Source organism: Anomaloglossus baeobatrachus, chromosome 9, assembly GCF_048569485.1.
Source record: "Anomaloglossus baeobatrachus isolate aAnoBae1 chromosome 9, aAnoBae1.hap1, whole genome shotgun sequence".
Taxonomy (NCBI): Eukaryota; Metazoa; Chordata; class Amphibia; order Anura; family Aromobatidae; genus Anomaloglossus; species Anomaloglossus baeobatrachus.
Genome location: NC_134361.1, coordinates 130,745,937 through 130,769,447, shown reverse-complemented (window position 1 = coordinate 130,769,447; position 23,511 = coordinate 130,745,937). Strand labels below are relative to the sequence as shown.

Below are 23,511 nucleotides of genomic sequence, written 5' to 3'. Positions count from 1 at the left end.
AGTTGACAGGTTGGTGCGTTTATCTGTAATGATTCCACCTGCGGCACTAAAAACACGCTCTGACAAAACGCTAGCGGCAGGGCAGGCCAGGACTTCCAAGGCGTAGAGACTAAGAGCCAATTCATGCCACGTGTCCAGCTTGGATACACATTAATTGTAAGGCACAGAGGAATGTCGGAGTACAGTTGTTTGATCTGCAAGGTACTCCTTGAGCATCTGGCCAAACTTAGGATTTCTTGTGGCACTACCCCTCACCTCAGGGGCTGTGGTATGTGAGGGGCTGAGAAAACTGTCCCACATCTTAAAGACTGTTCCCCTACCTCTGGCGGATTGGACTTGTGCCCCTCTCGGCTGTACGCCTTGGTTGTCCACTGATTCCTGACCTATGCCGCTAGCGTTTTGTGAGGGGAATGCTTTGCCTACTTCCGTGACTATGGCCTTCTGGAACTGCTGCATTTTGCCTGACCTCTTCGCCTCGGGAATAAGAGACATAAAGTTCTCCTTTTAGCGTGGGTCTAACAGTGTTACCAACCAGTAATGATTGTCGGCCAAGATGTTCTTAACGCGAGGGTCACGAGACAGGCAGCTTACCATAAAGTCAGCCATGTGTGCCAGACTCTTAACAGCCATCACTTCAGTATCCTGACCAACACGATGACTGAACATGCTGTCCTCCTCCTCCTCCTCCTCATCATCTACCCTGTCCTCTGGCCAGCCACGCTGAACCGAGGATATGACTGCATGTCATATCCTCAATTTGGCCAGAGAGTTGCTTCATGTCTTCATCCTCCTCCTCGTCATAGTCCTCCACTGCACGTTGTGATGAGACGAGGCTGGGCTGTGTGTTATCACCCACACCCACTACTGTTTCTTTCTCAAACTCATCGCGCTCCGCCTGCAATGCATCATGGTTGTTTTTTGAGCAGAGACCATTTTAGAAGGCAGAGAAGCGGTATGGTGACGCTAATAATGTCGTCATCGCCGCTCACCATCTTGGTGGAGTCCTCAAAGTTTTGGCGGATGGTGCATAGGTCGGACATCCATCTCCACTCCTCAGGTGTTATGTGTGGAGTTTGACCCATTTCCCGACGGCTTAGGTGATGCAGGTACTCAACAACTGCCCTCTTCTGCTCACATATCCTGACCAACTTGTGCAGAGTTGAATTCCAACGCGTGGGGACATCACACACCAGTCTGTGTGCCGGAAGATGCAAACGGCGTCTTAAGCCGGCAAGGCCGGCTGAAGCAGTAGGTGACTTTCGAAAATGTGCAGACAGGCGGCGAACTTTTACCAGCAGATCAGACAGCTCTGAGTATGACTTTAGAAACCGCTGAACCACGAGGTTGAGCACATGGGCCACGCATGGAACATGTGTCAGTTGGCCTCGCCTCAAAGCTGCCACCAGGTTCCGGCCATTGTCACACACGACCTTTCCTGGCTTTAGGTTCAGAGTTGTGAGCCAGTGATCTGCCTTCTGTTTCAGAGCTGTCCACACCTCTTCTGCATTGTGGGGTTTGTTGTCACCTATGCAGATTAGCTTCAGCACTGCCTGTTGCCGCTTCGCCGAGGCAGTGCTGCAGTGCTTCTGTGTCGCCCTGGACAAGCCAGGAGCCACAGAGCACAACACTTAAACAAACACCCCACACTCCCTGCAGGCATATCATAGTCAAAACACAAAATCCTTGTTGCCTTCCCCAGGGGCTGTTGTCCACACCAGGGTGTGGAGCCAGGCGGTTGGTCTCCACCCACCGAGGAGGAGGGAAAACACAGGCAGTGAGAGTTAAGCTAAGGAAGTGGAAGGAGGAAAGTAGTAGAGAGGAGAAAAGTGACAGCAAAGAGCCTGAAGTTGGTCCGGGTGTGTGGCCCGGACAGGACAGCAAGGTTGGCAGGATGTGGTGACCATCTGCAGTGGAGGCCGATTGGAGTCTGCCGTAAGGACCGTGGACGGGTGGTGACCCGGCCGTACCGGACCGGTATACAAAGAGAAGCCAGCACCATTGGCAGAGGACTTTCGGATCCCGGCAAGGCTTGGTGTCGCCGTGAATTTGCCAAATCCGTTAGTGAAGGGGACCTCAGGGTTTCCAAACAGCCAAGTCCAGATAGAAGGCAACCGTCCAACCGTGAAGGGGAGACACCGCCACCGCCAAGGGCAACCGTCTCCCAGGGCCAGCGCCTGTGGGCAAAAGGGGCTCCTCCGGCCCATATCCAGGTCGGGGAGCGGGTTACCGTTGGGAAACCATCACTACCAACACTTAACTTAGGTGCAGGGAGAGACAGTCATCACTAACCTGCAGGGAGGAACAACCGCAGCCGTCCGAGTGACCCGTCCATCCAGCCACTTGTTTTACCGTGAACTGTGTCATCATCATTGGGCTGAGTGAGTACTTCCGTGCCGTGCGGCACAGCGCTGCCCCTGCGACCCTGCACCTCATCAGGCCCCGCAACCCGCCTGTCATCCATCTCTACCCCATCACCAGGCCCCGGGACAACCAACCCCCCTACCCACGGAGGGGAGAAATAACAACAAAGCTGCTCCCTGTCACAGGCTCCCGGGATCCCCGTCCAGAGCAGCGGTGGTGTCCACACAATCACCACAACCGTGGGTGGCGTCACGGACAATATCCCCAAAACCCAAACCACCCCTTTTCACTCACGGGCGAGTAGCGCCGCTCGAGTCCCCGGGATCCGGCCATCGCTCGACCCAACGAGCAGCAGCAGCCGTAGAGCAGCGTCAGCCGGACCCGAGCAGTGGGAGAGCGCACCGTCCCCTCCTCCGCCCGCGACACTTCCAGCTTGGGACTGGTGTGGAGGGTAAAGTGGATCAGGATGCGCAGGAGGAGGAGGAGGCTGAGGAGCATGACATTCCGGAGCTGTAGAGTGTGTGTGAAACCCTGACTGAGGTAGGGCCTGCAAAACTTGGTGTGTGAAGGACGTGTTCCGTCCCTCGCTCAGACTGGGTCCCAGCTTGCACAATATTAACCCAGTGTGACGTCAACGAGATGTAGCGGCCTTGCCCACATGCACTTGTCCACGTGTCTGTGGTTAGGTGGACTTTGGCTGAAACAGCGTTGTTCAGGGCACGTGTGATGTTTTGTGACACGTGGTTATGCAATGCGGGGACGGCACACCGGGAGAAATAGTGGCGGCTGTGGACCGAGTAACGTGGGACAGCTGCCACCATCAGGTCGCGGAATGCTTCTGTCTCAAGCAGCCTAAAAGGCAACATTTCCAGCGCAAGCAGTCGCGAAATGTTAGCATTTAGAACTGTGGCATGTGGGGTGTTGGCAGTGTATTTGCGCCTGCGTTCAAAGGTTTGCTGAATGGATAACTGAACGCTGCGCTGGGACAAGGACGTGCTTGATGATGGTGTTCTTTCTGCGTAGGCAACTGCAGGTGCAGGAGTGGAGGAGGCTTGTTCGCAGGCAGCATGGACAGGGGATTGGCTCGCATGCACAACCAGCGAAGACGTAGCAGTGACATCAGCAAGCACTGCTCCTGGACTCTGTTGTACTTCCCACAAAGTCGGGTGCTTGGCTGACATGTGCCTGATCATGCTGGTGGTGGTCAGGCTGCTAGTTTTGGTACCCCTGCTGATGCTGGCATGGCAGGTGTTGCAAATGGCCTTTTTAGAATCATCTGGAGCCAACTTAAAAAACTGCCAGTGTCAGAGTTCCGGGTTTTCCAGTTTTCTTTTGAAAGAGCTTGCCCTTTGTTAACATGGAGTTTTCTGTTCTGTTGCCCTACTTCCTGTCCATCTGTTTAAAAGCCGCCCCTAAAGCTTAGTCCAGTGCCTGAGTATACTGCTTCCTGTGTGCTCCTGCCCTGCAGCTTTTGGTTCCTGATTGTTATTCGGATCCTCTTGGAAAACAACCGACACCGACTCTGGACTTCATCTGGTATCATCTAGCTGTGCTCGGACTCCGTTTGCCGTCTTTGGTCGGCACTTCTGCCCGGTTCCTTCCGTTTAATACCACTCTGGACTCACATCACGTACGGACATTTTTGGACTTACCTATTGCCCTTTTGTGTCCCGGCTGCTGCGCATTTAGGGCTTCTGGGGTGATTGCCAGACAGTCCCTGTATAGGGGTTCGCTCTTGGTGGTCTCCCTGGGGGAGTCCGGTGCGCGGTCCCGGGAATTCCCTTTCGCTCCGTCCCTGGAAGGTATTTCCTGTATTTATGTTCTACTGTGTTTTTGTTCCGTTTATGTACATATTTGCTGGTTGCATATTATAAACGTCTTGCACCAAGAACTCGTCTCTGGTTGTCATTGCCCTAACGCAATCGAAATCCTCAATACATACAATAGTATTACAGCCAGACTCGGGAAGACCTAATATTTGTACAGGCACCTTGTGTCGTGTTGTTCCGGGGAACAGTTGCCTGACGTCTGCCTGGGGCCACCACTCTGCTTCTTACTGCCTGTTGGGATGCTACGCCTCCCTCCCCCTGTGCACTGCTGTCCTCGCTCTGCATATCCTCCTGCCAGGTTGGGTCAGTTACTGGATCATCCACCACGTCGTCTTCCTCTTCCGCACCCTGCTCCTCCTCCTGACTTCCTGACAATTGTGTCTCATCATCGTCCACCCCTTGTTGAGACACGTTGCCAACTTCGTGAGAACGTGGCTGCTCAAATATTTGGGCATCTGTACATACAATCTCTTCATGGCCCACTTCAACAGGAGCTGGCGAGAGGCCAGAATTTGTGAATGGAAACGTGAACGAACAGCTCTTCCGAGTGTCCAAGTGTGGGATCAGTAATGTCCGTGGACGTGTACTCGGCCTGGTGGTAGGAAGGAGGATCAGGTTCTGAAATGTGCGGTGCAGTATCACGGCTACTGACACTTGACCGTGTGGAAGACAGAGTGTTTGTGGTGGTGCCAATCTGACTGGAAGCATTATCCGCTATCCAACTAACAACCTGTTGACACTGGTCTTGGTTCAAGAGCGGTGTACTGCAGCGGTCCCCAAGAATTTGGGACAGGACGTGCGAGCGACTAGATGTGGCCCTTTGTTGTGGCGAAATTAGAGCTTGCACACAACCTCGGTCTCTGCCTGCACCACCATCACGTCCACTTCCTTGTTCGTTGACAACGCCCTTGCGCATTTTGCAATGCTGTGCTGATGTGTATTCACTAGACTTGTGCGTTATATCCAAGTTTTTGCAAAACTCACACAAATGCAGCGGAAAGCTGCCACCAACAGGCACACACGTGCGGTTTTTAAATGCAAGCACGGAGGCACTAAGAACCTAACAGGTCTCTATCCAGGGACAACGTGGAGCCTCCCAATTTTTGGCTGCCCTGCCTAAGGGCTATACTACAATAGACCCACTTCCTTCCAATGGGCACTTCAGGTTTACAGGCCCTCATGCACGTCTCTATCCAGGGACAACGTGGAGCCTCCCAATTTTTGGCTGCCCTGCCTAAGGGCTATACTACAATAGACCCACTTCCTTACAATGGGCACTTCAGGTTTACAGGCCATCATGCACGTCTCTATCCAGGGACAACGTGGAGCCTCCCAATTTTTGGCTGCCCTGCCTAAGGGCTATACTACAATAGACCCACTTCCTTACAATGGGCACTTCAGGTTTACAGGCCATCATGCACGTCTCTATCCAGGGACAATGTGGAGCCTCCCAATTTTTGGCTGCCCTGCCTAAGGGCTATACTACAATAGACCCACTTCCTTACAATGGGCACTTCAGGTTTACAGGCCATCATGCACGTCTCTATCCAGGGACAATGTGGAGCCTCCCAATTTTTGGCTGCCCTGCCTAAGGGCTATACTACAATAGACCCACTTCCTTACAATGGGCACTTCAGGTTTACAGGCCCTCATGCACGTCTGTATGCAGGGGCATTGGTGAACCTCACAATTTTGGACTGCCCTGGCAAAGGAAAATACTACAAAGACTCACTTCCTCAAAATGGGCACATTAGACTCAAGAGGCCTTCATGTACGTCTCTTCTCAGGGACATCGGAGTGCCACACAATGTTTTCACGTAAAATCTTTCATGTATTAATCTCAAAAAGTAACATACACCAGCTCTATCTCACTATTGGGTATGTGCCCTTAACATTTCCGCCATGAAAAATCATTTTGGGGTCATTTTGGAAGGTTTTCTGGTGAGTCCGTAAAAATGGCGTAAAACGCAGACAAAATTGTTCACAGCTGTGACTTTTCAGTGATAAATACTTCAAGGGGTCTTCCCCATGCTGTTGCCATGTCATTTGAGCACTCTTCTGAGACTTTTGTGACATTTTTAGGGTTTCTCCATGCTGCCGGGGGGTCATTTCACAAAAATACTCGGGTCTCCCATAGGATAACATTGGGCTCGTTGCTCGGGCCTAGTACACGAGTATCTTGGGAGGCTCGGCCCGAGCTTCGAGCACCCGAGCTTTTTAGTACTCGCTCATCACTAATGGTAAACTGTAACAACAATTTGTCTAAAATTAATCAAAAAACCTATTCATCATACCACCAGCCCTATACATAGACAGTCTCTACTTACTAAGTATCCCATTAGTCAAGGAATACATCGATCCTTAAATGAGGGATCCTCTTATTGCTGAAAAATATATAGATAAATGTAGACATTTCATTCCAAAATCACCTATAGTTCCAACATTTTTCACCCACAGTTGTACTCACTTGCAGATAGGATTGCATAGATGAAATAAGATATCTGTCTATGAGCCACCACTGGATAGACGCTTGTTTGCGCTAATCACCCACAGGGTATATTTTCTCTCCAATGTGGAATAACTGCAATATATATATATATGTAGGAAAGAGTATCAGTCTCTCCACAATCACAAAGATGGAATAATTTCCCATAGAAGGGTAGTACTTACTGTTGGGTGAAGCAGCCACAGGTATGCTAGATGTTCAGCTGGGAGTGCTAGTAGTGCACGCCTGCTGGATATGGCCACCCATGGGGTTTAAATATCCCTCCAGAAACCCATAATTTCCGGTTCCTCGTGTGGGAGTATTGATTGTCACTCCTCTCAACCAATCAGGCTGTACTATTCTCATGAGGTCACTTCCGGTTACCATATCCAGTTTTCCGAGTTAGATGCGACACGTCACTTCCGTTTTAAACTTTACATATTGTTTTATATGAAATGGAGTGTAATATTTCTAAGTAATCTATTCTACCGGTTATTCGGGATGTGTACCACACGTAACTATCTGTATTGTTTATCTCCTCTATGTTAGTATGTAACGCCGGATAGCGATACGTCACTTCCGGTCCTGATCGTTTCTAATAAAGTTTATTGTACTCATGCGTCTCTTCCTATTTCTATGGTAACCGCTGTTTTATATATGGGGCGGAATTCTTTAGAAGATTCCAATGGGCCATATTAGGCAGGGTCTACCTATTCTACATTCTGTTATCGCTCCCGGGATCCCCGTGCAGAGCAGCGGTGGTGTCACAACCTCACCACAACCGTGGGTGGCGTCACAAACAATATCCCTAAACCAAACCCCCCCCCTTTCACTCACGGGCAAGGAGCGCCGCTCGAGTCCCCGGGATCCGGCCCACCGCTCGAGCCACCGACCGAGCGAGCAGCAGCAGCAGCCGGACCCGAGCAGTGGGTGAGCGCAGTGTCCCCTCCTCCGCCCGCGAAACAAGGGTTACTCCAAGCGGAGTCTCCCTTTTTTCCAAAAATTGGGCCCCACACACACCCACCCCTTCAATGGCAGCAATTTTGCCCCAGTTGTATACTTCACAGGTAGATTTTCATCAAGCACATTCAAAAATACGCCATCCTTAACCGTCCCCAGGATGACACCGGGGTAGGTAGCTAAGTCTTTCCTGATCCCAGCTCTGTTGATCTTTGATCATTTTTAAAAACAATGTAAGCAAGGGTTACTCCAAGCAGAGTCTCCCTTTTTTCCAAAAATTGGGCCACACACACACACACACACCCCTTCAGTGGCAGCACTTGTGCCCCAGTTGTACACTTCACAGCTAGATTTGCATCAAGCACATTCAAAAATACGCCATACTTAACCGTCCCCAGGATGACCCCGGGGTAGGTAGAAAAGTCTTTGCTGAACCATGACTTGTTTATCTTGGCTCCTTTTAAAAAACACAGCAAGCAAGGGTTACTCCAAGCTAAGTCTCCCTTATTTCCAAAAATTGGGCCCCACACACACCCACCCCTTCAGTGGCAGCACTTGTGCCCCAATTGTACACTTCACAGGTAGATTTGCATCAGGCACATTCAAAAATACGCCATCCTTAACTGTCCCCAGGATAACACCGGGGTAGGTAGCTAAGTCTTTAATGATCCCAGCTCTGTTCATCTTAGATCATATTTAAAAACACTGTAAGCAAGGGTTACTCCAAGCGGAGTCTCCCTTTTTTCCGAAAATTGGGCCACACACACACCCACCCCTTCAGTGGCATCACTTGTGCCCCAGTTATACACTTCACAGGTAGATTTGCATCAAGCACATTCAAAAATACGCCATCCTTAACCGTCCCCAGGATGACACCGGGGTAGGTAGCTAAGTCTTTCCTGATCCCAGCTCTGTTCATCTTGGAACATTTTTAAAAACACTGTAAGCAAGGGATACTCCAAGCGGAGTCTCCCTTTTTTCCAAAAATTGGGCCCCACACACACCCACCCCTTCAGTGGCAGCACTTGTGCCCCAGTTGTACACTCACAGGTAGATTTGCATCAAGCACATTCAAAAATACGCCATTCTTATCCGTCCCCAGGATGACACCGGGTTAGGTAGCAAAGTTTTTCCTGATCCCAGCTCTGTTCATCTTGGATCATTTTTAAAAACACTGTAAGCAAGGGTTACTCCAAGCAGAGTCTCCCTTTTTTCCAAAAATTGGGCCCCACACACACCCACCCCTTCAGTGTCAGCACTTGTGCCCCAGTTGTACAATTCACAGGTAGATTTGCATCAAGCACATTCAAAATCCAAAAGCATTTACTCTCCCCAGGATGACACAGGGGTGGTAAATTCCTTGTGGATTCATGATTTGTTTATTTTGATGAACGTTAGTCTGTCCACATTGTCACTGGACAGACGCGTGCGCTTATCTGTCAGCACACACCCAGCAGCACTGAAGACACATTCAGAGACAACGCTGGCAGCTGAACATGACAAAATCTCCAAGGCGTAAGAGGAGAGCTCTGGCCATTTTTGAAGAATGAAGCCCAAAATGAGGAAGGCTCCATTTGCAAAGTAATGGCATCGATGTTCATTTGGAGATACTCCTGTATCATCCTCTCCAACTGTTGACTATGTGTCAGAGTTGTTGTCTCTGATGGCCTTGCAAAGGATGGTCTAAAAAAATTATGAAAAGATTCAATAAAATTGCTGTTACCAGCACCAGATACGGTGCTACTGGTACAGGTAGACTGTTGAAGATGACGAGACTGTCCCATGTTTGTCAAGTTACAACTGGGAGATTCACTCCCTGCACCACGGTTGTTTGGTGGAAAAACCGAGCTAAGATCGAGTAACAGCTTCTGCTGATACTCCTGCATATGTGAGTCCCTTTCTATGGCTGGAATTATGTCACAAAATTTGGACTTGTACCGGGGATCTAATAGTGTGGCAAGCCAGTAGTCATCATCACTTCTAATTTTGACAATACGAGGGTCATGTTGGAGGTAGTGCAGCAAGAAGGCGCTCATGTGTCTTGCGCAGCCATGCGGACCAAGTCCACGCTGTAATTGTGGCATAGAGGTGCTAACCGTTCTTTCTTCCTCTGTCATCTCCCCCCAACCTCTTTCAACAGAGATTTGACCAAGGTCTCCCTTATCCGCTGAGTCTTCCATGTCCATGGACAGTTCGTCCTCCATTTCTTCGTGTTCTCCTGCACCTTCCTCAACATTTCGCCTGCTACTATGCGCCCTTGTTGATCCCTGTCCCCCATGGTCCCATGCCTGCCGCGTTGGTGATGATGAACGTCTAGACCTTGGTGATGTTGTTGTCTCTTGCTCATATGAATCCTCCTGTAGTTCCTCCCCTTCCTTTTGTCCCACCCCCTGACTCTGAATAGTCTTTAGCGTGTGCTCCAGCATGTAAATGAGTGGAATTGTCATGCTGATAATGGCATTGTCAGCGCTAAACATATTCGTCGCCATGTCGAAACTGTGCAGAAGGGTGCATAGGACCTTGATCTGAGACCACTCCATCAGGGTGATCTGCCTCACCTCTGCATCTCGTTGGCCCAGGCTATATGTCATGACGTATTGCACCAGGGCTCGACGGTGCTGCTACAGTCACTGTAACATGTGGAGAGTCGAATTACAGCGTGTCGGCACATCGCATTTCAGGCGATGAACCAGCAAGCCGAAAGACTTCTGGAGCGATGCAAGTCGCTCAGCAGCGATGGTTGAACGGCGGAAGTGAGCAGAGAGTTTTCGTGCCCTGTTCAGAAGGCCATCTAGGCCGGGGTAGTGTGTTAAAAATTGCTGGACAACAAGGTTCAACATGTGAGCCATACAAGGCACGTGTGTCACCTTGCCCAGGCGAAGTGCCGCACCCAGTTTTGCAGCATTGTCGCACACGGCCTTGCCTGGCAGCAAGTTGAGTGGAGACAACCATTTATTAAACTCAGTCTCCAGAGCTGCCCACAACTCAGCCGCTGTGTGACTCTTATTTCCAAGACATTTCAAGCTAAAGACCGCCTGATGCCATTGCACTCTGCAGCCAGCATAGTAATGAGGGGTGCGTGATTCCTTCTGCGCAGTTAGAACGCTGGTGGCCTGACCAGGCAGGCTTGGGGCGGAGCTGGAGGACCCAGACGAGGTGGAGGAGGCAGAAGCAGTGGCGGAATTTGGACAGACAGAGGATTGACACACAAGTCGTGGGGACAGCAAGACTTGTGCAGCAGACCATTCACCATCTATCACCTTAGTTACCCAGTGCCCAGTCAGTGACATGTAACGTCCCTGTCGATGCTTACTGGTCCAAGTATCGGTGGTGAAATGAACCCGTTCACACACAGAGTTTCCCAAGGAAGCGGTGATGTTGTGTGTGACATGCTGGTGTAGCGCAGGCACACCTTTCTTAGAGAAGTAGTGGCGACTGGGCATCTGGTACTGGGGCACAGCGACAGACATAAGGTCTCTAAAATCCTGTGTGTCCACCAGGCGGAAGGGCAGCATTTTGGTAGCCAAGAGCTTACAGAGGGATAAAGTCAACCTCTTAGCTTTGTCATGGGTGGCAGGAAATGGCCTTTTATTTGTCCACATCTGAGGGACAGAGAGCTGGCTGCTGTGTGTAGACGGTGTTGAGTAGGGTGTCCCAGGAAAAATGCAGGTTTGTGAGGAAAGTGCAGGCATAGACATGATGTTGCCTTCATCCAACGTTGGTGCTATCGATGTCTGAGAGAGCTGTACACACGCACTTGTTTTCCCTTCCAAACCAACTGGCGACCTACCAAGCAAACTGCCTGTTGCGGTTACAGTGGTGGAAGTTGTGGGTGGAAAACCAGGTGTGACAGCTGTCCCCACAGTCCTAGAAGATGAAGAGCGCGCGGATGCACTGGAAGGGGCAGGCGGTGGATGGTTCGCTCCGCTAGGCCGCATTGCAGCATGGTGAGCTTCCCACTGGGGCATATGATATTTATTCATGTGACGATTCATGGAAGACGTTGTCAAACTGCTGAGGTTTTGCCCCCTACTAACAGAATCATGACAAATTTTACAGATCACATAATTTGGGCGATGTTTTGTTTTGTCAAAAAAGGACCAGGCTAGGCAAGGCTTAGAGGGCATGTGACCTGCTGATCCACCCCGACTAGTGCTCAGAGGCACAGTGGTGGCTGAGGATGCAGTTGTAGACGTGCTACCAGTACTCCGACTTTGTCCAGGAAGGCGCAAGGTAACTTCGTCATCAGTTGCATCCTCCTCCACCATCTCTGTTGACCTCCTCGAGTGACTGACTGTGGGTTGACAGTAGGTGGGATCTAGAACTTCTTCATCAATTGTTGTGTTTGCACTCCCCTCACCCTCAGACCAAGCCTCTTCTTGCCCTGAACGAATTTTTAAGTTGTCATTCCAATCTGGTATCTGCGTCTCATCGTCATCAGTATGTTCCTCATTGTCTATTACAACAGGTGTTACAGTTTGTGAATAAGGGTCAAAATTATGCTCAGAAACTTGTTCATCACGGCCTGAATCTGAGTCACAAAGGTTCTGGGCATCACTGCAGACCATTTCCTGGTCTGTACTCACTGTAGCTTGGGAGCAGACCTCTGATTCCCAGGCTATAGTGTTACTGAACTGCTCTGCAGACTAAGTCATCTCAACTTCACCATACTGTGCAGGGCGGATGGAGACTTCAGAGCTGGAAGAAAGCAAGTGTGATTGGGATGACAACTCAGAGGACTGGTGTTTTTTGGATGCGGTAGTTGAGGTGGCGGAGAGGGCACTTGTTGGACCACTTGAGATCCATTCAAGCATTTTCTTTTTTTGGCCATCATCTACCTTTATTCCAGTTGTTCGTGTCCATAAAAAAGGGAGCACATCGGATTGTCCACGGTAAGTAGTAGACATCTTACTTTTGCTGGAAGATGGTCTATCTTCAGCAGATGTTAATGGAGCTTTGCCACCTTCCCCACAGACAAACCCTTTTTTTCCTTTTCCAACACGCCTCTTCTCCTTTCCAACAGCATCTGTCATTTTGCCACTCATTTTGATTGCAACAAGATTGTGCACTTAAAATGTGGTAGTAAAAATTGAGAGGTGGTGTAGATTGCAGCGGTGGTCTATCTTTATTAACAGCAGAATAAACAACAATAACTATCCCTGACAATGCAACTACGGCCCTTTAACTGGCAGCATAGTTTGCTAGTATAATGGCTTAGTAACAATGAGCTTGAGTGTGCAATGCAGGGGTGCTGCAAATAGATTTGCACTAGTGGAACACTAATGGAAGTCCAACAGCCACTTTTAGTATGCCACTAAGTTTACTCAGTGTTTGCTAGTATAATGGCTTAGTAACAATGAGTTTGAGTGTGCAATGCAGAGGTGCTGCAAATAGATTTGCACTAGTGGGACACTAATGGAAGTCCAACAGCCACTTTTAGGATGCCACTAAGTTTACTCAGTGTTTGCTAGTATAATGGCTTAGTAACAATGAGTTTGAGTGTTCAATGTAGTGGTGCTGCAAATAGCTTTGCACCAGTGGGACACTAATGGAAGTCCAACAGCCACTTTTAGGATGCCACTAAGTTTACTTAGTGTTTGCTAGTATAATGGCTTAGTAACAATGATTTTGAGTGTGCAATGCAGAGGTGCTGCAAATAGATTTGCACTAGTTGGACACTAATGGAAGTCCAACTGCCACTTTTAGGATGCCACTAAGTTTACTCAGTGTTTGCTAGTATAATGGCTTAGTAACAATGAGCTTGAGTGTGCAAGGGGCAGGAGGGTACAGTGGCAGGGTTGTGGGTCTGTGTAGAGGAAAGGAAGCCTCACTTTCTATTCCTCCTAATGGTGAAATGCAGCGAGGAAGTCCCTGACCTTAGCTACACAGACGCTGTTATCTTCTGTAGCTGTCAAAATCTGTTTCCACGGACCTGACTGTCACCTATGGCTCTGAGCCTCCTGTTATTAGCCCTTACAAGGGCTAATAGAAACTTCTATCCCTATTCTGTATAGCGCTGTGTGTAGAGCATACACAGTAGTATCGGAGACAGGAGCTACGCCAGCGGTGACTGACACCCAGACGCAGAAGAGATAATGGCGTCCGGATGGGCAGATTCCCGTTTTTATAATGCAGGAACATGTGACATGGACATCCTAACACACATGCCGTTGCTTCTCTGACTAAAAGTCCTCTTAGCTGTGTGTGTCTGGGATTGGCTGACATGCTGGCCCACCCCACTACACGCGCGCGCTTAGGGATGGAAGACAAGGGAAAAAAAAAAAATGGCGATCGCCATTATCTCAGCAGCACTGATCTGAACGCGCAGTCTCCGCACACTATGCGCTGAAATTTCATAATAGTGTGAGTCACAGAGTGACTTACACTATTACAGCGGAAAGCCAGCTAGTAATTAGCTTGGCTTTTTGCTGCTAGAACCGTTCTCGAACGTAACTAGAACTATCGAGCTTTAGCAAAAAGCTCGAGTTCTAGTTCGATCTAGAACAGCCCCCAAAATCACTCAAACCGCGAACTGGAGAACCATGAACCGCGAACCGCGCTCAACTCTAGTCATTACTGTTATTTTTAACTGTATGCTTCATTCAATCCTGTCTCTCCTACATGAGTAAAGATTAGTTTATCCTGCTCACTGTATTGTTCTGTACTTTACGATTGCCTTTGTTAGTTTTGCAGGAACTTTCCTTCTACTTTGTAAAACATACAAAACAAGTTGCTTTACAAAATACACTTACTCCAAACTCATTTACACCCCACCAGCAGTTTAGAATTTCATTGAAATATTAATGTAATTAAATCTGGACCATTACATAGTTTGACATCACAGCTGCTTATTGTGTTATGGTCTGTTTGGTATAGGAAAGATTGTTGGTGCCTTGCAAACATAAGATGTGGACAGTCTCCGAGTCCGTGAACAGGAATGTATTGAATTAATTTATTGTTTATTACTGTTTATATGGTGAACATATCTATTAGTCATTACACAGATGTTTTACAAAGGCTACAAAAATGCAACTTTGGCTCTTTTTGTTTATTATTCTATTCAATTATTTTTATTAATTCCGTAAAACACGTGTGTTAGTGTAGTGTAAGTGTGATAATATCTTCACTGATCGTTATCTTCTCCGGTATCCAGCACCGTTTCAGTCCTGTACTGAGTGATGAGATGGTGATTTCGTCTCGATATAGAGTATAAACAGTTTGTGGAAGAAATCGTACTGACACGTGCCCTTTAATTGCAAACTTTATTAGGTTACCACTACCATCTGCTTACTTCATAACATGGGAATAATCCTTTAATAAATAATAATTAATAATTGTATTCATTTATATAGCGCTATTAATTCCACAAAACTTTACATACATTGGCAACACTGTCCCCATTGGGGCTCACAATCTAGAGTCCCTATCTGTATGTCTTTGGAGTGTGGGAGGAAACCGGAGAACCCGGAGGAAACCCACGCATACACGGGGAGAACATACAAACTCCTTGCAGATGGTGTCCTTGGTGGGATTTGAACCCAGGACCCCAGCGCTGCAAGACTGCAGTTACTGAGCCACCGTGCCGCCCTTTAATCCTTTAATCCCTTCCCAACATATGTACAGTATGTTGTACTGATACATCATATGTCGGGTCCCGGCGTATGGATTAGGCTGAGGAGTTGAGCTTGCATGATGCAGAGAGATGTGGCAGTCACTGCTATTTAACTATTTAAATGCCACGGTCAATCGCTGATGCATCATTTAAATGGCACGACCAATGGAGTGTGCATTCTTCCATCAGTTGCCACTTGTGACACAATTGTCCAATCGTCATGGCAGCAGGGTGTCTGTTCAAAGGGGTTATTCAGGAATTTTATTACTTTATGCATGGGGCTAAGAACTAACAGGCAGATAGTTGCTAACTACATGCCTACTCTGCACGGGGACCATCTTACCTTCTCATCAACATCATCTTCTGTTTCGGTCGGCCCAGTCAACAGGGGTCACTGCAGACATCATGCTGATTGGCAGTGTGCTCCACACAGTTAGGCCAGTCAAAAGTTATGAGCACAAGATGGCGCCACAGGATTGAAGCATTGTCCAAAAATGATGAAAATACCACAGGGTAAATATAAGACAGGGCGCAGAGTACTTGCGTTTAAAGCACCTTTCCAGCGCTGAAAAAACCCCCCACTGGAGTGGTGCTTTAAGCTGCATATGACTGTTATCCTTGTCTCATAGGCTGGACTTCATGAAAGAACATGATCAGTCTATATAATGCAATGTAATTCAATTGCAGTTCTTAGAACAAGCAATCAGATGATCACTGCTTCAAGTCTCCTAAGGGCGACTAAAATATAAAGGAAAACAAAAGTTTTAATAAAAGTAAACATCTGAATTTCCCACTTTTTAACCCCAATAAAAATAAAAAATGTCAAATGAAATATATATGACATCACTGTATCCATAGATTTATCAAAATATGAAATGAATTAATGCATCAGCAAAAATATCATAAAGATTTAAATAATTGGGTTTGCTGTTAGCTGCAACTCCACCAAACACAATAAAAAACAATCAAAAGCATGTATCTAGCCCAAAAGGATATTAAGTAAAACATCAACTCGATACACAAAATAATAAGCCCTTACACAGATCCATCGGCAGAAGGTGAACATGGTGAAGCAAACTTTTATTTTTAAATGGCTTTCCATTCATATGATTTTGATGACCTCGTCTATAAAAAGATCATCACTGTCTGATCATATACAAGTGCGTCTCAATAAATGAGAATATCATCAAAAAATTAATTTATTTCAGTAATTCAATACAAAAAGGGAAACACATATATTAAATAGAGTCATTATACACAGAGTGATCTATTTGAAGTGTTTATTTCTGTTAATGTTGATGATTATGGCTTACAGCCAATGAAAACCCAAAAGTCATTATCTCAGAAAATTAGAAAAATTACTACAAAACACCTGCAAAGCATTTAATATGATTAAAATTGTTTAAAATGGTCCCTTAGTCTGATTCAGTAGGCTGCACAATCATGGAGAAGACTGCTGATTTGACAGATGTCCAGAAGGCAGTTATTGACACACTCCACAAGTAGGGTAAGCCACAAAAGGTCATTGCTAAAGAAACTGGCTGTTCACAGAATGCTGTATCCAAGCATATTAATAGAAAGTTGAGTGGAAGGAAAAAGTGTGGTGGAAAAAGGTATACAAGCAACTGGGTTAACTGCAGCATTGATTTGATTGTTAAGAAAAGGCCATTCAAAATTTTGGGGGATATTCACAAGGAGTGGACTTCTGCTGGAGTCAGTGCTTCAAGAGCCCCCACACACAGACGTATCCAGGACACAGGCTATAAGTGTTGCATTACTTGTGTCAAGCCCCTCATGACCAATAGAAAATGGCAGAAGCATCTTACCTGGGCCAAGGAGAAAAAAGAACTGGTCTGTTGCTCAGTGGTCCAAGATGCTGTTTTCAGATGAAAGTAAATTTTGCATTTCATTTAGAAATCAAGGTCCCAGAGTCTGGAGGAAGAGTGGCGAGGCCACAATCCAAGCTGCTTGAGGTCTAGTGTGAAGTTTCCACAATAAGTAATGGTTTGGGGAGCCATGTCATCTGCTGGTGTAGGTCCACTGTGTTTTATCAAGACCAAAGTCAATGCAGCCATCTACCAGGAAATTTTAGAGCACTTCATGCTTCCCTCTGCCGACAAGCTTTTTGGAGATGGAAATGTCATTTTCCAGCGGGACTTGTCACCTGTCCACACTGCCAAAAGTACCAATACCTGGTTTAATAACCACAGTATCACTGTGCTTGATTGGCCAGCAAACTCGCCGGACCTAAACCCCATAGAGAATCTATGGGGTATTATCAAGAGGAAGATGAGATACACCAGACCCAACAATACAGACACGCTGAAGGCTGCTATCAAAGCAACCTGGGCTTCCATAACACCTCAGCAGTGCCAGATGCAAAAGGAGCCCCGATCAAGTATTGAGGCATTTACTGTTCAGACCTTTCAGTAGGTGCCAACATTTCTGAGTTTAAAATAATTTTTTCAGTTGGTCTTATATAATATTCTAATTTTCTGAGATAATGACTTTTGGGTTTTTATTGGCTGTAAGCCATAATCATCAACATTAACAGAAATAAATACTTGCAATAGATCACTCTGTTTGTAATGATAATGACTCTTTATAATATATATGTTTCACTTTTTGTATTGAATTACTGAAATTAATTAACTTTTTGATGATATTATAATTTATTGAGATGCCCCTGTAGATCTAACATACTGCACCCCCAGCAATCATTTTTTTTTAGCTCTAGCAGTAACTGAATAAAACTATTGACCAGAGTTGCACTACTAGGGTCTGTTTTCACAAGAGGTGAGGAGGGTCTCTGTGGTTGGACTCAAACAAATTATAGATTGGTTCTCCATTGTTGTGTTGGACCAACTCCTTCAGTGTTCACTATATACAGTAGTTCAATAATAACATGATGAGGTGTAGTAAGGTGGAAGGTTAGAATTGGGTTGACTACTTTTGAAAAAAATTAGGCCTTAAAAAGACCATCTTATTTTATACATCACATTATTCAAGCAGCATTGGATGGTTTTTACCGACGAACACAGACAGAAGATGCCCCTGTTAGAATATGGGCTTTTTTTCAGTACACTAACTCATTATAAGGCACGATCCCACCTTCTTTGGAGGTAGAAATGGCACCCTTATCTCCTGGGGCCCCTGTACAGAGGCACAGGCTGCACCAATGGTATGTCCGCCCTGATGGTATTGTTATGATTGAACAGATGATAACAGAACAAAAACTTTCTCCATTGTACAAATAGGCATTGATTTAATCTATGCATTCATCTAGTCTTGCCAGCAAGAAGCAGTCGGGTGACCTCCGTGCCACTCTCCAAACGTTGTTATACTGCTTAGGAAATCTAGATCTTCAACTTAAATGAATTGTATTGATACTGTCAGATATCCAGGTTGAAAAATAAGTACAAGTGAGGAATATTCAGTGAGTCATCAAGTTCATAGAATGAGATCAAATAATTGTAAATCAGATATAAATGAATCTATTAAATAGAAAAATGATGAGGCATGAAACAGTGCCCCCATATGGAGACAGCCAGAAAAGCAGGCAATGCAAACATTGCTCCGCTCACTGATGAAGTGTTGTGTCATTGCTCCAGGGAATAACTCATCGAGCTATCCGCAGATGGAATTTTTCTGTAGGATGAGCTTGTTTGATGACTCTCAGAGCAAAGAGACAAGTCTAATATATAAATGAAAGTCACAATACTACTTGCTATGACACCAGGGAACAACGGATGAGAGGAAAAGACAGATGAGAGGCAGAAATGGAAAGTGAAAAAGAGTGATGGGCTGAATAGCAAACAGAGTCAGGGGAAAGTATAGCTTAGAAGATGAAGGGCAGAGGCAGGGAGTACTAGAACATGAATCAGGCTGGTTCCTGCAATATAGGTGGATATTCCGAAATGACGCCCGATTATTTTCTCCTTATTAATCATGTGTTCCTGTCTGTGTAGCCTGATCTACACATTCTCTGAATATGAATCATTTCTGTTCTCTGCTATCACAATACATTAATCCGCAGCTTACAGGAGTCTTCGGGCTGTACCGTCCAGTGCCAGAAATTAGTGTAATGGTTTATTGCAGCATGTTGGATGAAAGCTTTGCTGAGGCTGATTCCTGTCCAGCTAATGCATATTCCATGTGTTTATTCTGGTGTGTAAATCCTGGACAACAAAAGCAAAATGCAAAATTAAAAAACACATCTGAAATAGTGACTCATTTTGAATTGTTTTAAAAAAAGCTATCAAAACATTGTATTTCTTACTACATTTTTTAAACAATTAGCAACCAATATTATTCTTAGGCAATTATGTTGATAAATGCTCAGTGTTTTAATATATAGACTGTATATTAGCATATACAACTATATGCCAACATTTTTTTTTACGCAGTGCTTCCTTGTGGGCTGGTGACAGTGGCCTAATTTGAGTTGTGTCCCTTGCATAGCTACTAGAGGGCGGAACAAATGGGGTGTTCACAATGGACACACTCACTCGGTGTAGCCAACCCTGAGTGACCACTCACTTTTAACTGTATTGGCCTGCTGATATAATGAAACCATGGTCTCCCAACCATATCGCACTCCATTCTGTGGTTTGCAAGTCACTTTATTCTTTTTACCTACAGAATAACAGGAACGTGAAAAAGAACATCAGTGTCCTGGCACACGTGTCATGATGACATCCCCACGTAGCACTACCTGCACCAAGAAATTGACTGTATAGGCGGTCTTGCAGGGATCCAGTGTTTGGGGAAACTATAATTTGTTGTGTTTTTTATGTTTTCTTTATGAAACAGTACTTGTAGGGGGGCTGGGTGAGCATTATTATTTGTGTGATAGGGACTACTAGGGTGCTATTGCGCTGCCCCGGTGACGACCTGGGTGCTCGGATCCGGGATGGTCGTGGCTCAAGGGGTCCGGACCCGAGCTTCTGCAAGCACTCAAACTGGAAAAGGGGTTTATTTACAGGGGAAGTGCGGTAATGAGAATACCGCCACTGCTGCAATGAGGGCTAGGGCAGATGGTGGAGAGCAGCAAGGTGACAGTCCCTCCGCAGGTAGGGAAGCCCCGGAGCTCAAGTGATGATGAGGGATGGAAGGGCCAAGTGCAGGGGCAGGTGTACTCACTGCAGTGGTTGAGGCGTTGGATAGTTGGAGATGAAAAGATACGCACACCGTTCTTGAACAAGTTTCTGTGCACAGCTGCTGCTGCCTGGAGCACGTCCAGGTCCCTGGTACCACCAGTGTCACTAGTAGTCCAGAACTTGCCTCCGTGCACTGTTTGTGTCTGTGTTTGTCCCTATAGCTTGAATCTGTAAGGGCCAGTTCTTCAGTCTTGGGTGAAGTCTTGCTTTTAAGGGCTGACACTGGGGACCTCAGTGGGTTGCTTTATTTGGAAAACTCTGTCCCCCGCGTTGTGCTGATGCCCTCAGTCTCTGAGCTGTAGGAAGGTCCCTGAAGGCCCCCTTCTTCTGCAGGTTAATTGCCAGGACATTGAATCGGCTCCTGCCCTAGGGTCCTGTACCCCGTCGTGCTAGGTACCAGTCAGCTCTGTTGGTCCTTCTCTGATGCCTGTAGTCCCTGTTAAACCACGTCTGTCACACTCTAGACCGACGTCCCTGAGCCCGGTCATCAACTCCTCTGGTCCCGGACCGCTATCTGCGACCCAACTCTTGTATTCCTAGCTCCCTGAGAGCGAACACTCCAGCTGTTCTCCCTTTGACAGCTGTTGCTCGACTGCCTCGTTCCCTCCCACTCATCAGCCTCTGACCCATAGGTGGGTGGCCCTGTTCCACCTAGACCAACCCACTGTGGTGTCTGACAGGTCATGGTGTGAGGTGTTGGTGGGGTTTGTGGTGCTGGTGGAGGTGACACCGGTTTCTGGGAACCTGGAACCATAGGGAGTAGGTCCTGCAGCCTGCGGAAAAAGGATTCAGTTCCCTGATGTATTCAGGGGCGCTACATTTCCCCTTGGTTAAACGTAGCTCGTCCGCGAGCTACAGTGCACACAGAGGTTTTTTTTATTGTAACCGGAAAGCAAAAGGTAACATGTTAGAAGATTCTTCCCATGCAGGGGAGGCATTCACTTAAATGTTATAGCATCCCACACCCTTCAAACCACCACCCAAAAAGATCCTGAACCTCAGAATCCTCTAAGGAGGCAGACCACCGGTCCTTTTGGCGACCAGGTCTGTCCATCTCTATCCCAGACCTTTCCTCCAATCTTCCTCTCCTGAGGATGGTGGAAGCAGTCTTTCAGGGATGTTGAGACACTCCAAAGTGACAACTGGTGCAACTATTTACAACACAGTTTGTGACTGCTACCAATCCTGCAATCATGGTCCATAATTAAAGCTAGACAAATAAAGCAGGGTCCATGCAGCTTTGCAAAAATATATATATAACTTTTCAAGGCATTATACGAGACACATTAACATATGTACATTACAAATACTATTTACAGACATATTTATACTTTAAAGTTAATGTACATTGTTCTCTGAATCTAAGTGGGGGCTGACCAAAATTGCTGCGCGTTGATCTCCTCAACTCCTGACTTTCTTCTAGCCCTTGTGGTGTGATGACATCTATTACAGGTGCCCCACTACTGGTGGTGGGTACTACAGATAACGGTCTACGTGTTCATGGCATGGCAAAGGTATGGGTGCTACTCTAGATCTGGGAATGGGTGAAATGTCTGCAGGCCTTTCCTGGTCTTGTTCTTCCACTGGTTGTGGGAATGTTATTATGGGCACAATCACTGCTCCGTTGTACATAGGTCAATCTTTTGGAAAATCACGTAGGATAGTATAGATTGTTTTCTTTCTCTTCTCAATTGCTTGAGGTTGAGGTTGAACTTCATCTTGGACTCTTAAGGGTTCTGGGCACTTCTTCAAGTGATCTCTGTAAATTGCAGATGTAGTCTTTCCTTGATCCTTGCTGATAATACAAGTCTTCTGATTGTCAAAGTTTGAGGGTTGTACTACATAGTTTTCTTTTTCCCATTGGTCATCCAACTTGTGTAACTTTCTTTTTCTTTTTAATACTACTTCTCCTGGTGAAAAGGGGGTAGCTTTTGCTTGTCTGTTGAAGTTCTTTTTTTGTTTCTCTCTGCTTTGACTCAGATTCTCTTCAACATACTCTTGGATTTGCTTGTATTGAATTTGGCGTTTTGAATCCCAATCTGCATCTGGTGAACAAGTTTCAGGCATTTCAAATTCCATCTCTAAGTCTACTGGTAGTCCTCCAGGTCTTGCTGTCATGAGATAAGCAGGTGTACATTTGGTGGAGCTCATGGGAATATTATTGTACATATCAACGAGATCTGGCAGTTTTTCAGTCACTAGTTCCGCTCTTCGAAGGGTAGAGTTTTCAGCAGATTGATGACTAGATGGTTCACCTTTTCACACATCCCATTTGTTTGTGCATGGTAGGTTGTAGTACGTATCTTCTTGCATCCGTATAATTTGCAAAATTCTTTGAAGATTTCTGCTTCAAAAGTGGGACCTTGATCTGTTAAGACGTGATCTGGATAACCATGTGGTCTACAGAAATGTACTTGAAAAGCTTTTGCTGCGGTGCTAGCAGTTAGATCTTTGACAGGTACCACCACCAGGAATCTTGAATAGTGATCCACCATGGTAAGTGCGTAGGTGTAACCATTCCTGCTTGGTGTGAGCTTGACGTGGTCTAAGGCGACAATTTCTAAAGGCTGTTTGGTGAATATTGGTTGTAGTGGTGCTCTCTGACTGGTGCTATCTTTTCTTCTTAATGCACAAGGACCACAGTTCCTACACCATGCTTCAATGGTGTCTCTCATTCCAGCCCAATAGAAACGATTTCTCAGAAACACCTCCAACTTCTTCCAACCAAAGTGTCCAGCTCTGTCATAATATGCTTCTAAGACCACCGGCATATACACTTTAGGTATCACTATCTGACATACTCTCTCATGCGTCTTGAGATTAATGAGACATCTGCACAACTTGCCTTGATGGAGATACAGTCGACTTCTTTCTTTCAACACCTTCTGAGCTTCTTCTGGAGTGTCTGGTTCAAGATGTGAATCAGCTTAGGATATTAATGCCTTGATTAGTATCATAGTATGATAGTATCATAGTTTTTAAGGTTGAAGGGAGACTCTAAAGCGGGCTTTGCACGTTGCGACATCGCAAGCCGATGCTGCGATGTTGCACGCGATAGTCCCCGCCCCCGTCGCAGGTACGATATCTTGTGATAGCTGGCGTAGC

The 23,511-nt window shown here is 46.5% G+C and overlaps 1 protein-coding gene across 1 annotated transcript in view; it reads right to left on the bottom strand.

The window, feature by feature from the left end:
• Positions 1-22,575, bottom strand: part of LOC142251843 (RNA transcription, translation and transport factor protein-like) — a 39,310-nt gene extending 16,735 nt beyond the window's left edge. The window contains exon 1 of the mRNA XM_075324891.1: positions 22,312-22,575. Within this exon, the coding sequence (XP_075181006.1) occupies positions 22,312-22,575 (264 nt within the window). The remainder of the gene's footprint in view (positions 1-22,311) is intronic.
• Between the last annotated feature and the right edge of the window lie 936 nt (positions 22,576-23,511).